Source organism: Mytilus californianus, unplaced genomic scaffold, assembly GCF_021869535.1.
Source record: "Mytilus californianus isolate M0D057914Y unplaced genomic scaffold, xbMytCali1.0.p SCAF_1, whole genome shotgun sequence".
NCBI lineage: Eukaryota > Metazoa > Mollusca > Bivalvia > Mytilida > Mytilidae > Mytilus > Mytilus californianus.
The window spans coordinates 64,938,766-64,959,987 of record NW_026262581.1 but is presented as its reverse complement, the minus strand read 5'-3'; the positions used below and the strand labels follow the sequence as shown (position 1 = coordinate 64,959,987).

Genomic DNA, 21,222 nt, shown 5'->3' with positions numbered 1-21,222 from the left:
AAATTTCATAGAGATCCATATACTTAAAGTTATTGTCCCGAAACCAAATGTCTTCGGACGACAATGACGACGTGATAGCATTATACGAACGCAATTTTTTTGCGGTCGTATAAAAACATAATGCCCTAAGGTGAGGCATAAAAATACAAGTATTAATTAAATACCAGATTCTGAGATTCATTTTTCTTATCAGTAAAAATACTATGATATAAACAAAATTTACAGAATTCACTAACATTTATTTTGTTAAACAAAATTGTGTCCAGTTTAATTTTTCTTTGTAAAATGCTTAAATATGAAATATCTCTTGTAAAAAAAAAAGGATGAAAGAATTAAGTAATAACAGCTTATTAATAATAACAACAAAACTCATTCAATAAGCTACTATCCAAAAACTTGCAAACAGTGAATACAATGTTTTTTATAAGACAATACCATTATCAATACCCTGCTATTTCACATATAATGTGACTTCTCAATATTCTTAAACACCCAGTATCAGCTGTTTTTTTTATTTATTTGTTTATTTTGAGAGCATTTAAAATGACAAGTCACATGACAGTAGGTAATTGATAGTTATAAGCAAAGAAATAACTAAAACTCATGAGTGAAAAAAATCAGGAAAGAAGGGGATTAACGAAAAGCAACAAAAGCAGTATAATTTGTTATTCCCTTTCATAATAAATATCATGAGGCCCTCCTTCCAACTCTGGAATATTTAGATTAAGAAAAAACAAATATTGAGTAATAAGTATGTCAACTGTATCAAAAAGAAACTAAATACCATCTTTACTAATCATTTCTGATTGATTGTTGCTTATTTAACATCAAAATAATTTTGCGTGCATCCTCAAAATAAAAACTTAGCTTAGCTAACAGATTGTTGGTAGCCCTTACTAAAGTTTTTAATTCCTTCAGCGTTTAAACTTACATAATTACACAAAATGACATCTATTAGATATAAAAGTAATAATATAAAATATACAGCTTTTGTTAGCCAAACACAAAAAAATGCCAAATTCAGTGAATTTAAATTTTTCCCTGGAAAAATAGGAAAACCTGCCCTGTTTGAAATAAAAACCTGGAACTAAAATTTTGAAAGATATGTTCTAATATCTTAGATCTTTAGATAAAAGAAAATGAAACAATTGAAGTGATCTTGAAACCATCAACTGTGCTCAGTTTCAATTTCAAGTGTTACATTTATCTTCTAAGTAGACATAGAAGCCATTTATATCAGAAAAGGACAGATAAAAATATTTTCAGGAGCTTAAAATGAATAAGGAAGATCTATAATGTAAAACATTAAAAGATGCACAATTATCTATGCTGGCCGTTTCTTGTTTCAATGATCCAACCAATGATTGAGTAAAGAAAGCAGTTGGTTTCATCTTCATTTGACCTTGAACTATATACTGACCTTTGATTGCACAGAATTATCATTGTCTCCCTGTACTAACTGATCTACTGTTTTCTCTGCAGATAAGCTGAAAAAAATAATGGATATTTTTTTAATTTTCCTATTTGACAGCAATCATAAATGTATAGGTTTTTAAAAACCTGTAACAAGAGTTACCTGAACATTTAAAAGTTCTACTAACCTCATACAGTTCTGAGATGGTGGGCTATTATAGATACAGTCTTTTAATGGATGAAAAACTAGATCTTATTGCTGAAGTCATTACATACAGGTTAATGTTTCATAAAATTAACATCTAATTCTGTCCTAAATGCAGGATTACTAATACTGTGGATTCATAGATCTTATTACTATTTGGAAATCTGTGTCACTTGACCCAAGAAATTCCATACAATTGAACTATTGATGTCATACAACAATCACTTTTCTTTTGTGGAGTCAGAAATTTATTATTTTTTAACGAGTGTGATGTCCAGTAATAGTGGACATATAGCGATAAGGTGTTTTAATATTTGTGGGCTTCTTATTTTTTTGTGGTACTTTCTAAGTATAAGTAAACCATGAATATTAATGCTCAACAAAATACAAGTTTCCTATAGACTTGAATGCAGAATTTGAGACAACCATGAAATTAAGTATCCACAAAAGTGGAATTTGTTCTCAATACAACAAAACTACTACACATGATAATAAATTAATCTACAGTACACTTTATAGATATAAATTGGGAACAAATACTGTTACTATTTCAATTTGATACTTTAATAATAAAATGTAAGTTGTGAATGTACTTTTATCTTATATGTATTGATTCAAATCTGCCTTTGAGAAAATGCAACTTTTCAAATTTTGTGAATAATTTCTATTTTTAATGATACAGAAATTTCATACTACTTATGCTGCGTTCACACGTAATTCGAATTCGATTCGCATTAACTGATTTGAATTAGTTAAATTCGCATTCGAATTGTTTTACGTCCAAACGTTAATTCCAATTCGAATTGCAATACGCGTCAAATTTGCTTTATTGTCCGACTGACATTAACTTTTAATTCGTATCAACAAAAACGGATTTCTAATGCGATTTGGTTAATGCGAATTAGCCAATTCGAATCAATTCGAGTTAAAAAGGAAGAGTGTGTGAACACTATTAGCGAATTCGATTTGCATTCGATTCGAATTCAATTCGAATTAAATGTACGTGTGAACTAGGCATTAACTTTTAAATTTAATATGTCTCTGATTTTCTTTTCCCAACAAAATGTGTGAATCTTTCAAGTAAAAGTCGTGAAGCCTGCGATTTCCAAACAGCATATAAAGCAGAAATGTTAGTATTTTGATATTGGAAGCCTCCAATAAAGGTACAATGATTACATATATTTACTTACATATTAGGACTGGATGCTGCTTTTACATCATCTATAAATACACAATAGTCATTTATTCTAAGTCATTTCTTTATATTAATGAAAGCTTTAATGTTTAAAAGAAAGCTGATAGAAATTCACTAATCTTGACACTTTGATAAAAAAAATTATCATCAAAATGTCATATTCAGTCGTGTATAGTATGCATTTGTGTATAAAACGCACCCCTTTTCATCTTATCTCCCAAAATGATGAAAAAAGTTTGGTTCACTGTAAAAAATCAATATTTTTTTCGTATGCATTGCATACTAGTAAAAATAATATTTCACTTGATTTAAAATATAAATATCAGGCTTTTCCTCCTTTTGGCTTTCAATGTTCCTCATAAATGTATAATCCTCAAAGGCATCCAATAATTACTGCATAGTGCAAACTTTTGCATTGCTTTAGTTCTGTAATTCAGGTTTACATCATGTATATTTGATGTTTATTTCTATATGTTTGTAGCATGCAAGTAATAACATAATATTTGTTTTCATCCATTTGTTTGTCTATTATTGCATTAAATCAACTGGAGTTTCTTTCCACAATTTAATTATTTTTCCCCCATTTCAAGGCAGTGGACTATTAGTACTTTGCCTCATTCACACCATGATGTAACCTTTATTTCAGTCTACTTGAGAGACTACCATAACTTTTGTAATGACTATTTTTGTACTTGTGTCAGGTTCTGGTTGTGATTTAAGACTACCCTACCTTTTGTAATGACTATTTTTGTAATAGAGTGATGTTTTGCTTTCCATTTTAAAGACTAGCATACCTTTTGTAATGACTATTTTTGAACTAGAGTCAGGTTTTGGTTGTGATTTAAGACTAACCTACCTTTTGTAATGACTATTTTTGTACTAGTGTCAGGTTTTGGTTGTGATTTAAGACTACCCTACCTTTTGTAATGACTATTTTTGTAATGGAGTGATGTTTTGATTTCCATTTTAAAGACTAGCATACTTTTTGTAATGACTATTTTTGAACTAGAGTCAGGTTTTGGTTGTGATTTTAGACTTACCTACCTTTTGTAATGACTATTTTTGTACTAGTGTCAGGTTTTGGTTGTGATTTAAGACTACCCTACCTTTTGTAATGACTATTTTTGTAATGGAGTGATGTTTTGCTTTCCATTTTAAAGACCAGCATACCTTTTGTAATGACTATTTTTGAACTAGAGTCAGGTTTTGGTTGTGATTTAAGACTAACCTACCTTTTGTAATGACTATTTTTGTACTAGTATCAGGTTTTGGTTGTGATTTAAGACTACCCTACCTTTTGTAATAGTGTCTGGTTTTGGTTGTGATTTAAGACTACCCTACCTTTTGTAATGACCATTTTTGTACTAGGGTCAGGTTTTGGTTGTGATTCAAGACTAACCTAACTTTTGTAATGACTATTTTTGTACAAGTGTCAGGTTTTGGTTGTGATTTAAGACTAATCTACCTTTTGTAATGACTATTTTTGTACTAGTGTCAGGTTTTGGTTGTGATTTAAGACTACCCTACCTTTTGTAATGACTATTTTTGTACAAGTGTCAGATTTTGGTTGTGATTTAAGACTACCCAAACTTTTGTAATGACTATTTTTGTACTAGTGTCAGGTTTTGGTTGCGATTTAAGACTAACTTACCTTTTGTAATGACTTTTTTTGTAATAGTGTCTGGTTTTGGTTGTGATTTAAGACTACCCTACCTTTTGTTATGACTATTTTTGTACTTGTGTCAGGTTCTGGTTGTGATTTAAGACTAACTTACCTTTTGTAATGACTATTTTTGTACTAGTGTCAGGTTCTGGTTGTGATTTAAGACAAACTTACCTTTTGTAATGACTATTTTTGTATTAGTGTCAGGTTCTGGTTGTGATTTAAGACTTACTTACCTTTTGTAATGACTATTTTTGTACTAGTGTCAGGTTTTGGTTGTGATTAAAGACTAACCTACCTTTTGTAATGACTATTTTAGTACTAGTGTCAGGTTTTGGTTGTGATTTAAGACTAACCTACCTTTTGTAATGACTATTTTTGTACTAGAGTCAGGTTTTGGTTGTGATTTAAGACTAACCTACCTTTTGTAATGACTATTTTAGTACTAGTGTCAGGTTTTGGTTGTGACTTTTCTGTTATTGGTTCTATTGGTGTTTCACCTGGTATCAACTCATACTCAGTTTCTGGTCCAAAAATTAACTGTAACAGAATAATTGTATCATTCAAATTCATCCTTTCGTCCTGTCAATTTTCTACTATATAATGGCCTTGATTATGAATAGTGTCAATATCTGATTTTCTTTGAATCCTGTTACTGTATCTACTATAATATCATATCATTTTTATGAGGATAGAAAATATTGTAGCATGAAAAATTAAAGAAAGTCTTATATTCATGAACTCAAGATTTCAAAAAAAAATCTGCAGATACTAACCCTAAGTTATAAGTGTTATACTTCATTTGAAACACGAGAACAAGCAGACTTGTGATTTTGTATTAAGAAAACAATAAAGAAAACATAGAAACTTGTCATCAGGACTCACTGCTATTTCAAAATGTTTTTAATATTGCCTTCTATATATTAACTCTACAAGTAATACAAGCGTTGTATAGCGTGCCGCTAAATTATAACGTCATTATCGTTGACTTACTTCCTTTACCTTTCTCAATACGTTGTCTCTTTGACACATTCCCCATTTCCATTCTCAATTTTATCAAACTAACAAGATGTCTGTTTTTAAGTTCATGCCATTATACAATATCTTTTCCCAAGCTACATCTATGGTCTATGTATCAACCATCAAGGAAAGTTTTAGTAGCTATAGTATATTAAGAAACCGTCTTTTCTTTCACTTGTTTGGATAAACATAATGTTACCATTGTAAGAGGTGACTTCTTTTTAACAGCTAACGTGTATCCAGAATACAAGCCCCTTTGAAATCTAATAGCACTGTAAAATAGCAGTGCTCTTCCTCAAATAACTATTGTCTTATATACTGTAAATTCAGAAATTATTGCGTGCATTCATTATTGCGATTTTGTCATTTTTGACTAAAATGCGATTTTAATTTTTGCGATATTGAGAAAAATTGTGTTTAATTCATATAAAAAATTTCAAAATGCGAGTTTAAATTATTGCGATTATAACCCTGTCGCATTTTTCGCAATAATAAAAACATCGCAATAATTTCTGAATTTACAGTAATAGTTTTCTTACTTGTGCATTTGTTATAAGTAATTCTACAGTTCTGGTTTGATGTGGGGTATCTACCAAAGAGGCTAAGGATGCTGTGCCTTCCCTGAAAATATAAACATACTTCTGTTAACACTTGCTACTTGTATGGTTCTATCTAAACATTTTATTGGCTACACAGCATCTTAAGTACACAATATATTAAGTACTACAAACAACAAGTTATACGGCACATTGATTGTGATAATTCAGGTTTATTGCAATATTGATGACCATTGTCCACTTACCAGAGTCTAATACATGTATTAATTATATTGCAGGCAATCTGAATGTCTATGGGCATGAAATGTAGAGAACTTTAACCATAAGGAATAAAATATGTATTTTGTTATGTAAATCTGTAAAAAATATGTTGTTGGTATACAAATGAATGTAGTTACTGAAATAACTGATCCAGCATATTATCCACTTTATAATAAGGGTATAATAACATTGGATCAGGTAAAAGCCAAATAATCTTCCGTATATAACAGTTTTGATCTAACTGTAAATTTAGAGTACTGTAAATTCAATAAACAGCTGCGCCATGAGCGCATGATACGCTCGTCGCATTTTTTATGAATAAAGTTCAATAACTTCTCAATGTCATATCAGAAATTTGTGAAAACTAAAGGGAGGTTATCTTAATTGATATAAACCAGTCACCAAAGTTTAATGAAAACTGCTCAAAGCACTTTAAAGGTATTGTCTGAAAACTAGAAAATCACACCCTTTTTTATGAATAAAATCCCGTAACTCGGAAGTGCAAAATCTAAAATTTATAAAAATTGAAAGGGAGCTTACATCAATAGATATAAACAATTCTCGAAAGTTTCATGAGAACTGCTGAAAGCATTTTTGAGTTATTGTCTGAAAACTGGAAAATCCCCCAATTTTTAATGAATAAAACTCCATAACTCAGAAACGTAAAATTAAAATTTTATAAAAAATGTAAGGGAGCTCACATCAATAGATATGAACAATTAACCAAAGTTTTATGCAAATTGGTTGAAGCGTTTTTGAGTTAATGTCCGACATGTTGACGACGGATGGACGGACAACAGTATACCATAATACGTCCCGTAAACGGACGTATAAAAATGTTTGTGTGCACTTATTGTTGTGGTTTTTTAACAATAGACAATAAAATGCTCCGCAGGGTGCCGCTTGATACGACCGCAGAGGTCGAACCCTGAACAGTTGGGGCAAGTATGGACACAACATTCAAGCTTGATACAGCTCTGAATTTGGATTGTGCTTAAATATTTGACACAGCATAGGTTACTGACACAGAATGAATGTGGTCTAAGAACTTAAAAATTTTAAATTGGACATTCACCTATTATGGTCCAATATCCAAAATCTAAATACATGGTTAGATTCAGCATATCAAAGAACCCCAAGAATTCAATTTATGATGAAATCAAACAAAGTTTAATTTTGGACCCTTTTGACCTCAATGTGGACAAAGTTGATAACGGGGCCCAAAAATCAAAAATCTAAATACATAGTTAGATTCAGCATATCAAAGTACCCCATATATTCAATTTTTATTGAAATCAAACAAAGTTTAATTTTGGACCCCGATTTGGACCAACTTGAAAACTGGGCCCATAATCAAAATCTTAATACATGTTTAGATTCAGCATATCAAAGAACCCTAAGAATTCAATTTTTGTTAAAATCAAACTAAGTTTAATTTTGGACCCTTTGGACCTCAATGTGGACCAATTTAAAAACGGGGCCCAAAATCCAAAAACTTAATTCACAGTTAGATTCTGCATATTAAAGAACCCCAAGAATTCAAGAATAAAACCCCATTGAAATTGGTCAAGAAATAAGCAATTTATACGAAGTATCTTCTTTTGCACAATACTGTGCAATTGAATATTTCTTGCTATTGCGCAATACTGTACAACTGACAATTTCTTGCTATTGCGCAGACTGTGCTATTGGATATTTCTTGCAATTGGGCAATACTGTGCAATTGAAGATTTCTTGCTATTGCGCAATACTGTGCAATTGAAGATTTTCCTTTTTTTTCTTTTTTTTATTGTGCAATACTGTGCAATTGAAAGTTTCTTGCTATTGCACAATACTTATTATATAATAATTTACACATCCTGTTTGGTGTGTATCTCCTACCATATCATTATTATTTGCTTTTAAATATAAATCAGAAATAACCAACTTAAAATGGAAAATTTAAAAAGAAAAAAAAAAGGAAAAAAAGAAAAATAAAATGCTCCGCTGGGGCGCAGCTTGATACGACCGCAGAGGTCGAACCCTGAACAGTTGGGGCAAGTATGGACACAACATTCAAGCTTGATACAGCACTGAATTTGGATTGTAATTAAATATTTGACACAGCATAGGTTTCTCACACAGAATGAAAGTAGTCTAAGAACTTAAATTTTTTTAATTTACCTATTCAAACCATATCATTATTATTTGCTTTTATATATAAATCAGAAATAACCAATTTAAAATGGAAAATTTTAAAGAAAAAAAAGGAAAAAAAAATCCCCCCCCCCAAATTTTTTGAAACCCCCTTATGATTCATCACCCCCAAACTCAATCCCAGCCTTCCCTTTGTGGTATGGTACCTTGCAGTACAATTTGAGAGAGATCCATACACTTGAACACAAATTATTGTCTGGAAACTAGAAAAATGCTTGGGTTTTTTGCACCTTTTTGGCCCCAAATTCCTGAAAGTTTAGGGCAATTACCCCCAAACTCAAACCAAGCTTTCCCTTTGTGATATGGAACCTTGCAGTACAATGTCATAAAGATCCATACACTTACACACAAGTTATTGTCATGAAACTAGAAAAATGCTTGTTTTTTTGCCCCTTTATGGCCCCTAATTCCTAACATTTTGAGACAATTACCCCCAAAAACAATCCCAGCCTTTCCTTTGTGGTATGGTACCTTGCAGTACAATTTCAGAGAGATCCATACACTTGAACACAAGTTATTGTCTGGAAACTAGAAAAATGCTTATTTTTGGCCCCTTATTCCTAAACGTTTTGGGCAAGTACCCCCAAACTCAATTCCAGCTTTCCCTTTGTGATATGGAACCTTGTAGTACAATTTCATAAATATCCATACACTTACACACAAGTTATTGTCATGAAACTAGAAAAATGCTTGTTTTTTGCCCCCTAATTCCTAAAATCAATCCCAGCATTCAAACCCTCAATCAGCATCATTTAACAGTAATATCTAAAAATGGAAATTACATAATAAAGGTATTAAAATAGAAAATGACATCATAGTCATGGCTAAAAATAAACAAAATCCTTAATCAGCAACATTTTACAGTAATATCTAAAAATAAAATTCCTTTGTAACCATAAAAGCCCATTTAAATACATCATGACAGATATTAAAATAGAAAATGACATCATTATAAGTCATGGCTAAACATAGCAAAAACCTTAATCAGCATCATTTAACAGTAATATCTAAAAATAAAAATTTCTTTGCAACCATAAAAGTAAAATAGAAAATGACATCATAATCATAGCTAAAAATAAACAAAAATTTTTTTTATTACCAAATTTTAAATGGAGTTTATTAAACTAAAACAATAAATTTGCAACCATTAAACCCCATTTAAACACATCATAAAAGTATTAAATAATTCAACTACATCATAAGGCTATAAAAATAGAAAATGACTTCAAAGTCAAGGCTAAAGGTAAACAAAAAACCTTCATCAGCAAAATTTTATATTGGCAAATTTCCAATGAAGTTTATTATACTAAAATTGTTGGCAAATTTCCAATGCATTTATTAACAATAAAGTTATTGGCAAATTTCCAATTTACATAATTTAAAAGCAGTGTAAGTGAGATATTTAAATGAGTTTGAATTACCAACCTTACACTGCTTTTAAATAATGTTTTGTACTTATTTGTCTATTAACCTGGAAACCCTTGTTTTTTCACCTTTTTTTCCCTTATTATTTAAAGGTTTGAGCCATAACCCTACCCCAAAGCCAATTCTTAAATTCCAATGTAACCTAAATTTACAATATACATAACTTCAATTTAAGTTTTTGATAAAATCAAACCACATCATTATTATTTGCTTTTATATCTAAATCAGAAATAATTAACCAACTTTAAGTGGAAAATTTTCACACATCACGCCCCCCCAAACTCAATCCCAGCCTTCAGTTTGTGGTATGGTACCTTGAAGTACAATTTCACAGAGATCCAATTACTTAAACACAATTAATTGTTGGAAACTAAAAAAAAATGCTTATTTTTAACCCCTTTTTTAGCCCCTTATTCCTAAACATTTGAGCAATTATCCCCCAAACTCAATTCCAACTTTCTCTTTGTGATCAGAATTAACCAACTTAAAATGGAAAATTTTAAAGAAAAAAAAAAGGAAAAAAAATCCCCCCCCCCCCCAAAATTTTTTGACCCACTTCCCTTTGTGGTATGGTACCTTTAAGTACAATTTCAGAGAAATCCATACACTTGAACACAAGTTAATGTCTGGAAACTAAAAAAATGCTTATTTTTGCCCCCTTTTTTGGCCACTTATTAATAAATGTTTTGGGCAAACATTTTACAATAATATTTTAAACTGAAATTAATTTGTAACCTTAAAATTAAATAGAAAATGACATCATAGTCATAGCTAAAAATAAACAAACTATTGGTAAATTTCCAATGGAGTTTATTATATTAAAACAATAAATTTGCAACCATAAAAGCACATTAAAATACATCATAAAAGTATTAAAAAAAATTTAACTACATCATAAGGCTATTAAAATAGAAAATGACATCATAGTCAGACTAAAGGTAAACAAAAAACCTTCATCAGCAAAATTTTATATTGGCAAATTTCCAATGAAGTTTATTATACTAAAATAATTGGCAAATTTCCAATTTACATAATTCAAACATAGTGCAGGTGAGATATTTAAATGAGTTTGAATTACCAACCTTACACTGCTTTTAAATAATGTTCTTTACTCAATTAATTGTCTATTAAAATGGAAACCCTAGTTTTTTAACCTTTTTTCCCCTTATTCCTTAAACGAAAAAAAATAATTACCCCTTTTTTGACCCCCCCCCCCCCCCTTATGATTCATCACCCCCCCTTCCCCCAAACCAAGCTCAATAACAGCCTTGCCTTTGTGGTATGGTACCTTGTAATACAATTTTAGAGAGATCCATACACTTGAACACAAGTTATTGTCTAGAAACTAAAAAATGCTTATTTTTCACCCCTTTTTAGGCCCCTTATTACTAAACGTTTTGGGCAATTACCACAAAACTCAATTCCAGCTTTCCCTTTGCCAAATGGAACCTTGTAGTAAAATTTCAGAAAGATCCATACACCTACACATAAGTTATTGTCATGAAACTAGAAAAATGCTTGATTTTGCCCCCTTTTGGCCCCTTATTCCTAAAATTTCGAGGAAATTAACCCCAAAATCAATCCCATCATCGACCCTTTGTGATATGGAATCTTGTAGTACAATGTCAAAGAGATCCATACAATAACACACAAGTTATGTCTGGAAGTTACAAAAATGCTTATTTTCGGCCCCTTTTTGGCCCCTAATTATTTAACTGTTGGTACCATAACCCCCAAAATCAATCCCCACCTTCCTATTGTGGTATTGAACCTTATGGTAAAATTTCATAGAGATCCATTCACTTAAACTAAAGTTAGAGTGCGAAAACCATTGTGTATTCGGACACGACGCCGGACGACGACGACGCCAACGTCATACCAATATACGACCACAAAATTTTTTTGCGGTCGTATAAAAACCGGACCCAAAATTAAAAATCTAAATACACGGTTAGATTTGGCATATCAAAGATCCCCAATAATTCAATTTTTGATGAAATCAAACAAAGTTTAATTTTGGACCCTTTTGACCTCAATATGAACCAATCTGATAGCAGGGTCCACAAATAAAAAATCTAAATACATGGTTAGATTCAGCATATCAAAGAACCCCATATATTCAATTTTTGTTGAAATCAAACAAAGTTTAATTTTGGACCCCAATTTGGACCAACTTGAAAACTGGGCCAAAAATCAAAAATCTAAATACATGGTTAGATTCAGCATATCAAAGAACCCCATATATTCAATTTTTGTCAAAATCAAACAAAGTTTTATTTTGGACCCTTTGGACCTTAATGTAGACCAATTTGAAAACTGGATCCAAAATTAAAAATCTAAATACACGGTTAGATTCGGCATAACAAATAAATAAATGTGGTCAAAGATTTTACAAATCTAATGCGCCATACTGTGCAATTAAAGATTACTTCTTGAAATTTTTCAATATTTGAAATTTGAAAAAAAAATAATATTTGAAGAATAATTCTTTTTAATTTCTGAAATCTGAAATTGAGAAAAAATTGACCCCCCACAATTTCTTTTTACCCCCCCCCCCCCTTTTTTCCCCCCAAACCATAATTACCCATTTAAATTTACCATAGTGCTAACTTAATCTATTTTATAATAGAATTTAAAATATAGTGTCAAATCTTTCATATGGATTTTTTTGTAAAAAAAAAAAAAGATGCAACATTTGCAGATATTTTTACTTGTCTTCCTTTATAAATATGCATTTCTTTAAACATAATTTAAAAGCAGTGTAAGGGAAGTAACCAAAACGTTGTATTTGGATTACCTCCCTTACACTGTTTTAAATTATCTTAATTGTTCATTAACCATTACTTTATACATAATTTAAAAGCAGTGTAAGGGAGATAATTTCAATGATGTATTTGATTTATCTCCCTTACACTGATTTAAATTATGTTTTGTACTAAAGTATTTGTCCATTAACCAGGACAACCTTGTTTTTCCCCCTTTTTTGCCCCTAATTCTTAAACGGTTTGAGCCATAACCCCCCAAAGCAAATCCTAACCATCCCTTTGTGGTATGGAAACTTGTAGTATAATTTCAGAGAGATCCATACACCGTTCCACATTTATTGTCTGGAAACTAGAAAATGCTTATTTTTGGCCCCTTTTTGGCCCCTAATTCCTTAACTGTTGGTACCATAACCCCCAAAATCAATCCCCACCTTCCTTTTGTTGTATTGAACCTTATGGTAAAATTTCAGAGAGATCCATTCACTTAAACTAAAGTTAGAGTGCGAAAACTAATGCGTCTTCGGACGACGACGACGACAACTACGCCAACGTCATACCAATATACGACCACAAAAATTTTTTTGCGGTCGTATAAAAAGGAAAAAAAAAATTCCCCCCCCCCAAATTTTTTGAACCCCCCTTATGATTCATCACCCCCAAACTCAATCCCAGCCTTCCCTTTGTGGTATGGTACCTTGCAGTACAATTTCAGAGAGATCCATACACTTGAACACAAGTTATTGTCTGGAAACTAGAAAAATGCTTGTTTTTAGGCCCCTTTTTGGCCCCAAATTCCTAAACGTTTCGGGCAATTACCCCCAAACTCAAACCCAGCTTTCCTCTTGTGATATGGAACCTTGTAGTACAATTTTATAAAGATCCATACACTTACACACAAGTTATTGTCCTGAAACTAGAAAAATGCTTGTTTTTTTCCCCTTTTTGGCCCCTAATTCCTAAAATTTTGAGGCAATTACCCCCAAAATCAATCCCAGCCTTCCCTTTGTGGTATGGTACCTTGCAGTACAATTTCAGAGAGATCCATACACTTGAACACAAGTAATTGTCTGGAAACTAGAAAATTCTATTTTTGGCCCCTTATTCCTAAACATTTTGGGCAATTACCCCCAAACTCAATTCCAGCTTTCCCTTTTTGATATGGAACCTTGTAGTTCAATTTCAGAAAGATCCATACACTTACACACAAGTTATTATCATGAAACTATAAAAATGCTTGTTTTTTCCCCCTTTTTGGCCCCTAATTCCTAAAATTTTGAGGCAATTACCCCCAAAATCAATCCCAGCCTTCCCTTTGTGGTATGGTACCTTGCAGTACAATTTCAGAGAGATCCATACACTTGAACACAAGTAATTGTCTGGAAACTAGAAAATTCTATTTTTGGCCCCTTATTCCTAAACATTTTGGGCAATTACCCCCAAACTCAATTCCAGCTTTCCCTTTTTGATATGGAACCTTGTAGTTCAATTTCAGAAAGATCCATACACTTACACACAAGTTATTATCATGAAACTAGAAAAATGCTTGTTTTTTCCCCCTTTTTGGCCCCTAATTCCTAAAATTTTGAGGCAATTACCCCCAAAATCAATCCCAGCCTTCCCTTTGTGGTATGGTACCTTGCAGTACAATTTCAGAGAGATCCATACACTTGAACACAAGTAATTGTCTGGAAACTAGAAAATTCTATTTTTGGTCCCTTTTTGGCCCCTTATTCCTAAACATTTTGGGCAATTACCCCCAAACTCAATTCCAGCTTTCCCTTTTTGATATGGAATCTTGTAGTTCAATTTCAGAAAGATTCATACACTTACACACAAGTTATTATCATGAAACTAGAAAAATGCTTGTTTTTGCCCCTTTTTTGGCCCCTAATTCCTAAAATTTTGAGGCAATTACCCCCAAAATCAATCCCAGCCTTCCCTTTGTGATATTAAAACCTTGTGGTACAATGTCAGAGAGATCCATACACTAACACACAAGTTATGTCTGGAAGTTACAAAAATGCTTATTTTTGGCCCCTAATTCCTTAACTGTTGGTACCATAACCCCCAAAATCAATCCAAACCTTTCTTTTGTGGTATTGAACCTTATGGTAAAATTTCATGGAGATCCATTCACTTAAACTAAAGTTAGAGTGCGAAAACCAATGTGTCTTCGGACGACGACGACGACGACGATGACGCCAACGTCATACCAATATACGACCAAAAATTTTTTAATTTTTGCGGTCGTATAAAAACTCAAGATTATTAATTGGCATTTTAGGAAATGCTATGAAAATTTTAAAATGCATGTTTTTATTTTTGTGAAACCTATCAGGTTGTAGTTTTCAAAATAATAAAACATCCTATTTAAAAAAAATTTAATTTATAGTATTATAGTAGTGTACTCTATACATTTTACATGTGAAAAATGTTGCCTAGCTATGTATGTATTGGATGTCTGTGTTAATGATAGTGTCTGATAAGATGTTTTCGGCTAGCATCCTTTAACTTAATGTTAGGTTTTTTAGATATTGTGTATATACAGATATTGTACAGGATGGTGACACTGTAATAAAATAAATTATCTTTATCTTTATCTATACAGTCTACAAGTTTTTTCAAACAATTACAGAGTAATTATATGTACCACATCCTTGTTAGAATAATAACTTCTTCTTCAATCAAAGTAGTGTATACATGTATTTACATAAATATAAATGTGATACTGTTATAATAATCAACGGTTATTTCCCATTTCCATAAAAAAAAAAAAAAACAGCACAAAGGAATTTTTGCATTGATTCCCAGAATCATTTTAACTCTTCATATAACTCTAACCCTTTCATGAAAGACTATTTGGCTTTCAACTATATGACAAGGTTTAAACAAAAGCATAGCTCTAATTTTGTATCATATTAAGGTATTAAGGTTACATATAAAGTTAGTAACCAATGATAATAAGAAATGGTTTGAATATTGACATCTACATACAAACTTAATAATTTGATGTAGTGTACAAATAAATTTTCAAGTATCAACAAGCATTCCTAACATTAAATACTTCAATAGATGATTAAATTCAGTCACTTTTATTGTTTTTCCAGTACTGTATGGGCCATAGTTGTTGCTCGTTGTACAGCTCACTTTTTATGTTCGCATTCAATTGCAAGACTATTTGGTGGGAGATTCATTTGAAATTATACCAAATCCCTTTATTATAAACAAACGGACAATCAAGTGGTGTAGAAAGTGTATAAAACCACAAAACGTGTGTATATGAGTCAAATCACTCTGTACTTACACAAATAATAACCTGTTTGATAAATATATACATCAGAACTAAATTTCAAAACATTCATTCTGCAGATTCCTTAATTCTCCTTGGTATCAACTTTTGTGATTTGAGAAAAAAACTTCCCTTTTTAAGGAAATTACATGGTTTCAGCATTTGCTACAGTTCAAGGTAGTATTTGATAAAGTATTAAATTAGTGATTTTCTCCACCCTCAAAGTCAAGAAAAATTGGTATCCAAGAATACTAATAAATCTACAGTATAAAAAAATTACAATATCAATATGATGTATGTTTGTGTAAGCCCACAATTATCTATCTTTCAACTACAAGTTATACTCATTGATATAATCAATGAACTTTCTGCTAGATGCTCAAAACATTCCTCAAGTAACTGTGGGGGGATTAGAACAGCATTACATAACATAAAAGCTTCGCACAAAAATGTCCAGATAATATAGTTATACTATTAAATATGAATCATTTATATATGTAAATGAACTATGTATAAGACAACAATTTAACCTACCTTACACAAGTGTCAGCTTGTAAATGATATAATATTTAACTAAACAAACTTATTGTAAATAATCATTTACTAAAAATGTCTAGCGTAATAAAAACTTGAAACTATAATCACTCATTTTCAGGACCAAGAATGTCTGCGAATTTCAATGTGCATCAAATTTTGTAAAAAAAAATTGAAAAATCTTACATATAACAATATATATATATATATATATATATATATATCAGGGCTTCCAAAACGGTCATATATTCCGGACTTGACCGAAACTTTCATAAAAAGACCGGCTGCTCTCAGCCTCAAACGGTCAAATAGAATTGGTGTGCCACATTTCGTTATTCAAGGCATTTTCATGAAACGGTCATTTCAATTTTTACCAACTATTGATCGATAAAAATGTCCGTTTGGGGCTTTGGGCATGTCCGTTTGGGCATTTTAGTTTATAATTGTGGCAATCTATTTCACAAAGATATTTCGGTCATAATTGGGTTTAATAAAACAGAAGCAGCATATTTCAGATACTTTGAAGTGTCTCAGTTAGTCTAATCCTCTGGGTACATAAATGTACGGCTTGGTCTTTAGCTTGTGTACATCAATAAAAAGTAGAAAAAACACGTTTTCTTTTATTTAAATAACAACAAGCTGTCAAACAATTATCCCTTCAATAAGTTATATTGAAGCCATAAATCATTCACTGATTACAGGTTTGTTACCTTTGATGAGGTGTCCTTAGCTTATCTTTATCAATAGAATTAATGATGCATAACAATGTACATAAAGGTAATCCGGTAAACGAGGTCAAACATGTAAGCGTGTATGGAACAACATCCTATTTAATTACGCTTTATAGATATTATTTTAAATGAGCATTCAGTTTTAAAAGTATCCTGATATTTAAAGTTATTCTTCAAATAAGGATATTTATAAATGAATAAGTATGATATATATTATTTTATTTAACACTGTACATCGTGTTAAATACTGGGGTACTCTCAAGGGGAAAATTTACTAAAATATATAGGAAAAAACCAATGGACAAATTTCAGTCAATAAATGATTTAACTAAGTTAAATGGTGCCGTGATCACTTCTAAATTATATCAAGAGAACAATGCCTGCTCCGAATTTATTCAGACAATTTCCGATGTTATAGAGAAAGAGGTGATGTCCGACGTAAAGTTAAGTCCCGCCGTGGGAATTATGATCGACTAAGGTGTAGTCTAGGTATTGACGCTTTAGATCAACTTATGAGGATAAGCTTAGTAGGTGTAGATGTTAAAGACTTTGACCCTGTTCCTGCTATCCGCAAATGGCAATCCGTTCGTAACCGCCATGTTTATCAGAACAATGTATTTAGCAAGCTCATGAATGTAAAATCTTTAATTAGACTAAATGAACTCTAATCTTGTGCTGTGATCTGTGCTTCTTTTCAATGTGCTCATTGTAATATTTATTGCGTGTGTTTGTGCTCTTCTGACATTTTATTGTTGTTATATGCTTACATAAAATATCATGTTGTTATTCATTAAATTATTTATCAACTGAGTATGTTTTTATTTATTCCTTATTTTCTAAATCAGGTTGGGAAATTGTACAAAGAAAAATGTTATCACTGTTCAGTAGATTTTACACGGTTTAAAACAATATCCTTCATCGGGCCTCCTCAATGTTATCTATAAATACCGCATCAGTTGTAAAAGTCACGTGGTCAGGTAATCAATACACAAAAAGAAAAGTATCACGTGTATTGATGATCAAGTTGTACTGCAATTAAAGCCAACATCAACAGTTTCAAATAAGATGGCCTTAATTTACAAAGTGTTAAGTACTCACAGAGAGAAGATAGATTATATAAACAGAAACAAAAACATGAGAACAGTCAGGTACTGAAGCTGATTGATGCAATGATGGTTACTGTATTACGATACACAGAAAAATGACACAATACCGAGGATAATATTTTATTTATTTTTAGAATGAAGAAAACAAAACAGTTATAAATAATTTTATTGCATATAACACTACTAATTATTTAGACACATATATCAATTTATGCATCCTCTCAGTTACATTTAAGTATCCAGCTGATCATTGACCGTCAAAAATATTTCTTTGAAAAATGTCCGGCTGTCGTCAGGAAATTTTGGAAGCCCTGATATATATATATATAAAAAGTCTAAATTGAAAACAACGTTCAAACCTATGATTGCGTTGGATAAAAACCGCAATTTTTATACGTGTGCATGCAAAACAAATTTCTTGGTAGAGGGGTCTAAATACAGCACAAACAACAATTTCCAAAAGACCAAAAAAAAGTGAAAAGTCTATTTTAACAAAACGCATTTGACTAACAGGTCGAACAACTGATGTTCTTAAACCCTGCTGACTGCCATTGGCGATTGCCAAATAAATTGATCACCAGATCTAACAAAATGGATCTTAATATTAATTAAATACCAAACAGAAAACATTAAACTTGTGGAAAAGATGGTATACCACAAACATGAGGTGCAAAAATTTGTACACCATATCCAGATTTCGACAATAAATGTCCCTTCAGTGATGTTAGGGATCGAAACGGTATTTGGAAGGCCAACATATATATATATATATCATTATGAAGGTGTAATACCACCTAATCATAGTACGTCACATCCGGTTGCATACGAAAATAGGTCCAAAAAAATATTCCCTTGAATTTGACAGTTGTAGGTAATTGATCCTACATTTCATTGCAGTAAAACATTTCTGGGTCATAAACATATATCTTGGGTATTTCAAAGCACCATTATTTTTTTGTTTGGGGTTCCTATAGAATATTTTGGAAACTTGAGGTTACATGGTTACTAAAGCTTGTACACAGGTTAAAAAAGGGGGAAATTTGATTGGTTAACTTCCAGTGATGGTTATTTTCTTATATGCAATGAAATCTTATGTGAAATTTTTTCTATAGTACTGGACAGGATAAAACTTTACTCATGCCAAGTATTTCTTTATTTGAAACAAAAATAAATTCTTCACAATTTTTTGAAAAGTGCAAATTTAACAAAGACTAATAGGGGAAAATCAATGGTGGTATTACACCTGAAAAAAGTCCTATGCTTTATTTACTTCTTATAGTTTAAACACCAAGTGATCCAAAGATTCTTCAATTTTTTTTCTGTTTCTATTTAAAATATCAATCATTTGTTCTGCAAGTGTCATGTTATTAAAAGTCATGCCATTATAGTCTATTTCTATGTGTATGGTTATTAACTACTAAGATCATACTTACAATGGTCTGAGCAAGGTTGGTCCAAACACTATACCTAAGTTACTTGAAGTCATCTGGTTTACACTATTAAAAGACGCAACTCTGAAAAATGCATTTTGATAATACAAACTTTTTTGCTAATGAAAACATGAATAAAATAAAAAGAAATGCTGTTAAGATTTCTCGTTTGAACTGTTTTACATTTGTCATATCAGGGCCTTTTATAGCTTGCTAAGCAGTATGGGTTTTGCTCATTGTTGAAAGCCGTACAGTGACTTATAGTTGCCAACCTTCTATGTTATTTGGGCTCTGGTGGAGAGTTGTCTAATTAGCAATCATGCCAAATCTTCTTATTTTTATATTTATATAAAGGAAGTCATTTTGTTTATCTTTGAATATCATTTAAAATCATGACAAAACAACTTACATACTAGAAAACACAACTAAGATCCATATCATTGTGAAGTTGTTGTATAGAATGCACTAGGATTTTGTACAGGTGTCTTCCATTTATTAAAGTGAAAACTTTTCTAGATGTACATTTCAAGTTTATTTGTAAATTTTTTCAATATAGTCGGGTCTGAGAACCCTTTTACATTATTTGTAATCATAACCTTATTATTACCTTTGTAAATGGTACATTAGCACTCCACAAGTTTTGAAATTGGAATAAGGAAGTTTTGATATTAAAACACCAAGTTTTTCTATTGTTTCATCTAATGTCAAAGCACCTGCAACACTCTCCTGAAATGAAATAATTTTTTATTAATTTTATAAATATTATTGAAGTTTAATTGAAAATTTCAAGAACAAAAAATTCATTTATTCATTTTTTTATTTGTAGAATATTCTGTTTATGGTAGATCTTTAAAAGTATCTGCTTACTTTATTAACAACTTTTAGAGTAGTAAAATAGTTCATTATAGAAATTCATACAATAAATGTAACTTACTTTTGCTAAATGGATAAATTCTGAATACATTTTAAATGTCAATAATGGTTCTGGAAGCTGGAATATAAAACATAATAATAATAATAGTTGAAACCCTTATCAACAAGGAAAACTGTAAAACTTTAAAAACTTGTATCTATTTCATGTAAATTTCACAAATCTGAGTTTCTTGTTATCTGTGAAGCTTGCTTCTGTTAGATGTTCTATATAAGATACAAAGAACTGAAGGATGCAAAAAAAAACCCAATAAGGTGCCTATTCACAGAAGAAAATTTTCTCGTGCATATTCATTTAGAGAATAAGGTTTAAGTACCAATCAACAGGTGTGATTTCTGTTCGGTATTCTTTAATGGGACAATCCTTGTTTTATTGCATTAAAAACTATCAGAAGAAAACATATATCAAAATGAAGTCAGCCATGTTGGTATTAGATTTCTGATGGACAAACTATGAAATGATTAGTTTACTATATTCCTTGATAAGAAATATATATAAATT

The 21,222-nt window shown here is 31.1% G+C and overlaps 1 protein-coding gene across 6 annotated transcripts in view; it reads right to left on the bottom strand.

The window, feature by feature from the left end:
- The window catches only part of LOC127705971 (rho GTPase-activating protein 45-like), a 75,166-nt gene that overhangs the window by 15,068 nt on the left and 38,876 nt on the right, over nucleotides 1-21,222 (bottom strand). For all 6 annotated transcript variants that reach the window (XM_052210356.1, XM_052210364.1, XM_052210394.1 and 3 more), the window contains 7 exons: nucleotides 20,725-20,781; nucleotides 20,398-20,516; nucleotides 19,794-19,874; nucleotides 6,036-6,117; nucleotides 4,899-5,016; nucleotides 2,809-2,839; nucleotides 1,421-1,487 (listed from right to left, as the gene is read on the bottom strand). In XM_052210356.1, coding sequence (XP_052066316.1) covers nucleotides 1,421-1,487; nucleotides 2,809-2,839; nucleotides 4,899-5,016; nucleotides 6,036-6,117; nucleotides 19,794-19,874; nucleotides 20,398-20,516; nucleotides 20,725-20,781 — 555 coding nt within the window. The remainder of the gene's footprint in view (nucleotides 1-1,420; nucleotides 1,488-2,808; nucleotides 2,840-4,898; nucleotides 5,017-6,035; nucleotides 6,118-19,793; nucleotides 19,875-20,397; nucleotides 20,517-20,724; nucleotides 20,782-21,222) is intronic.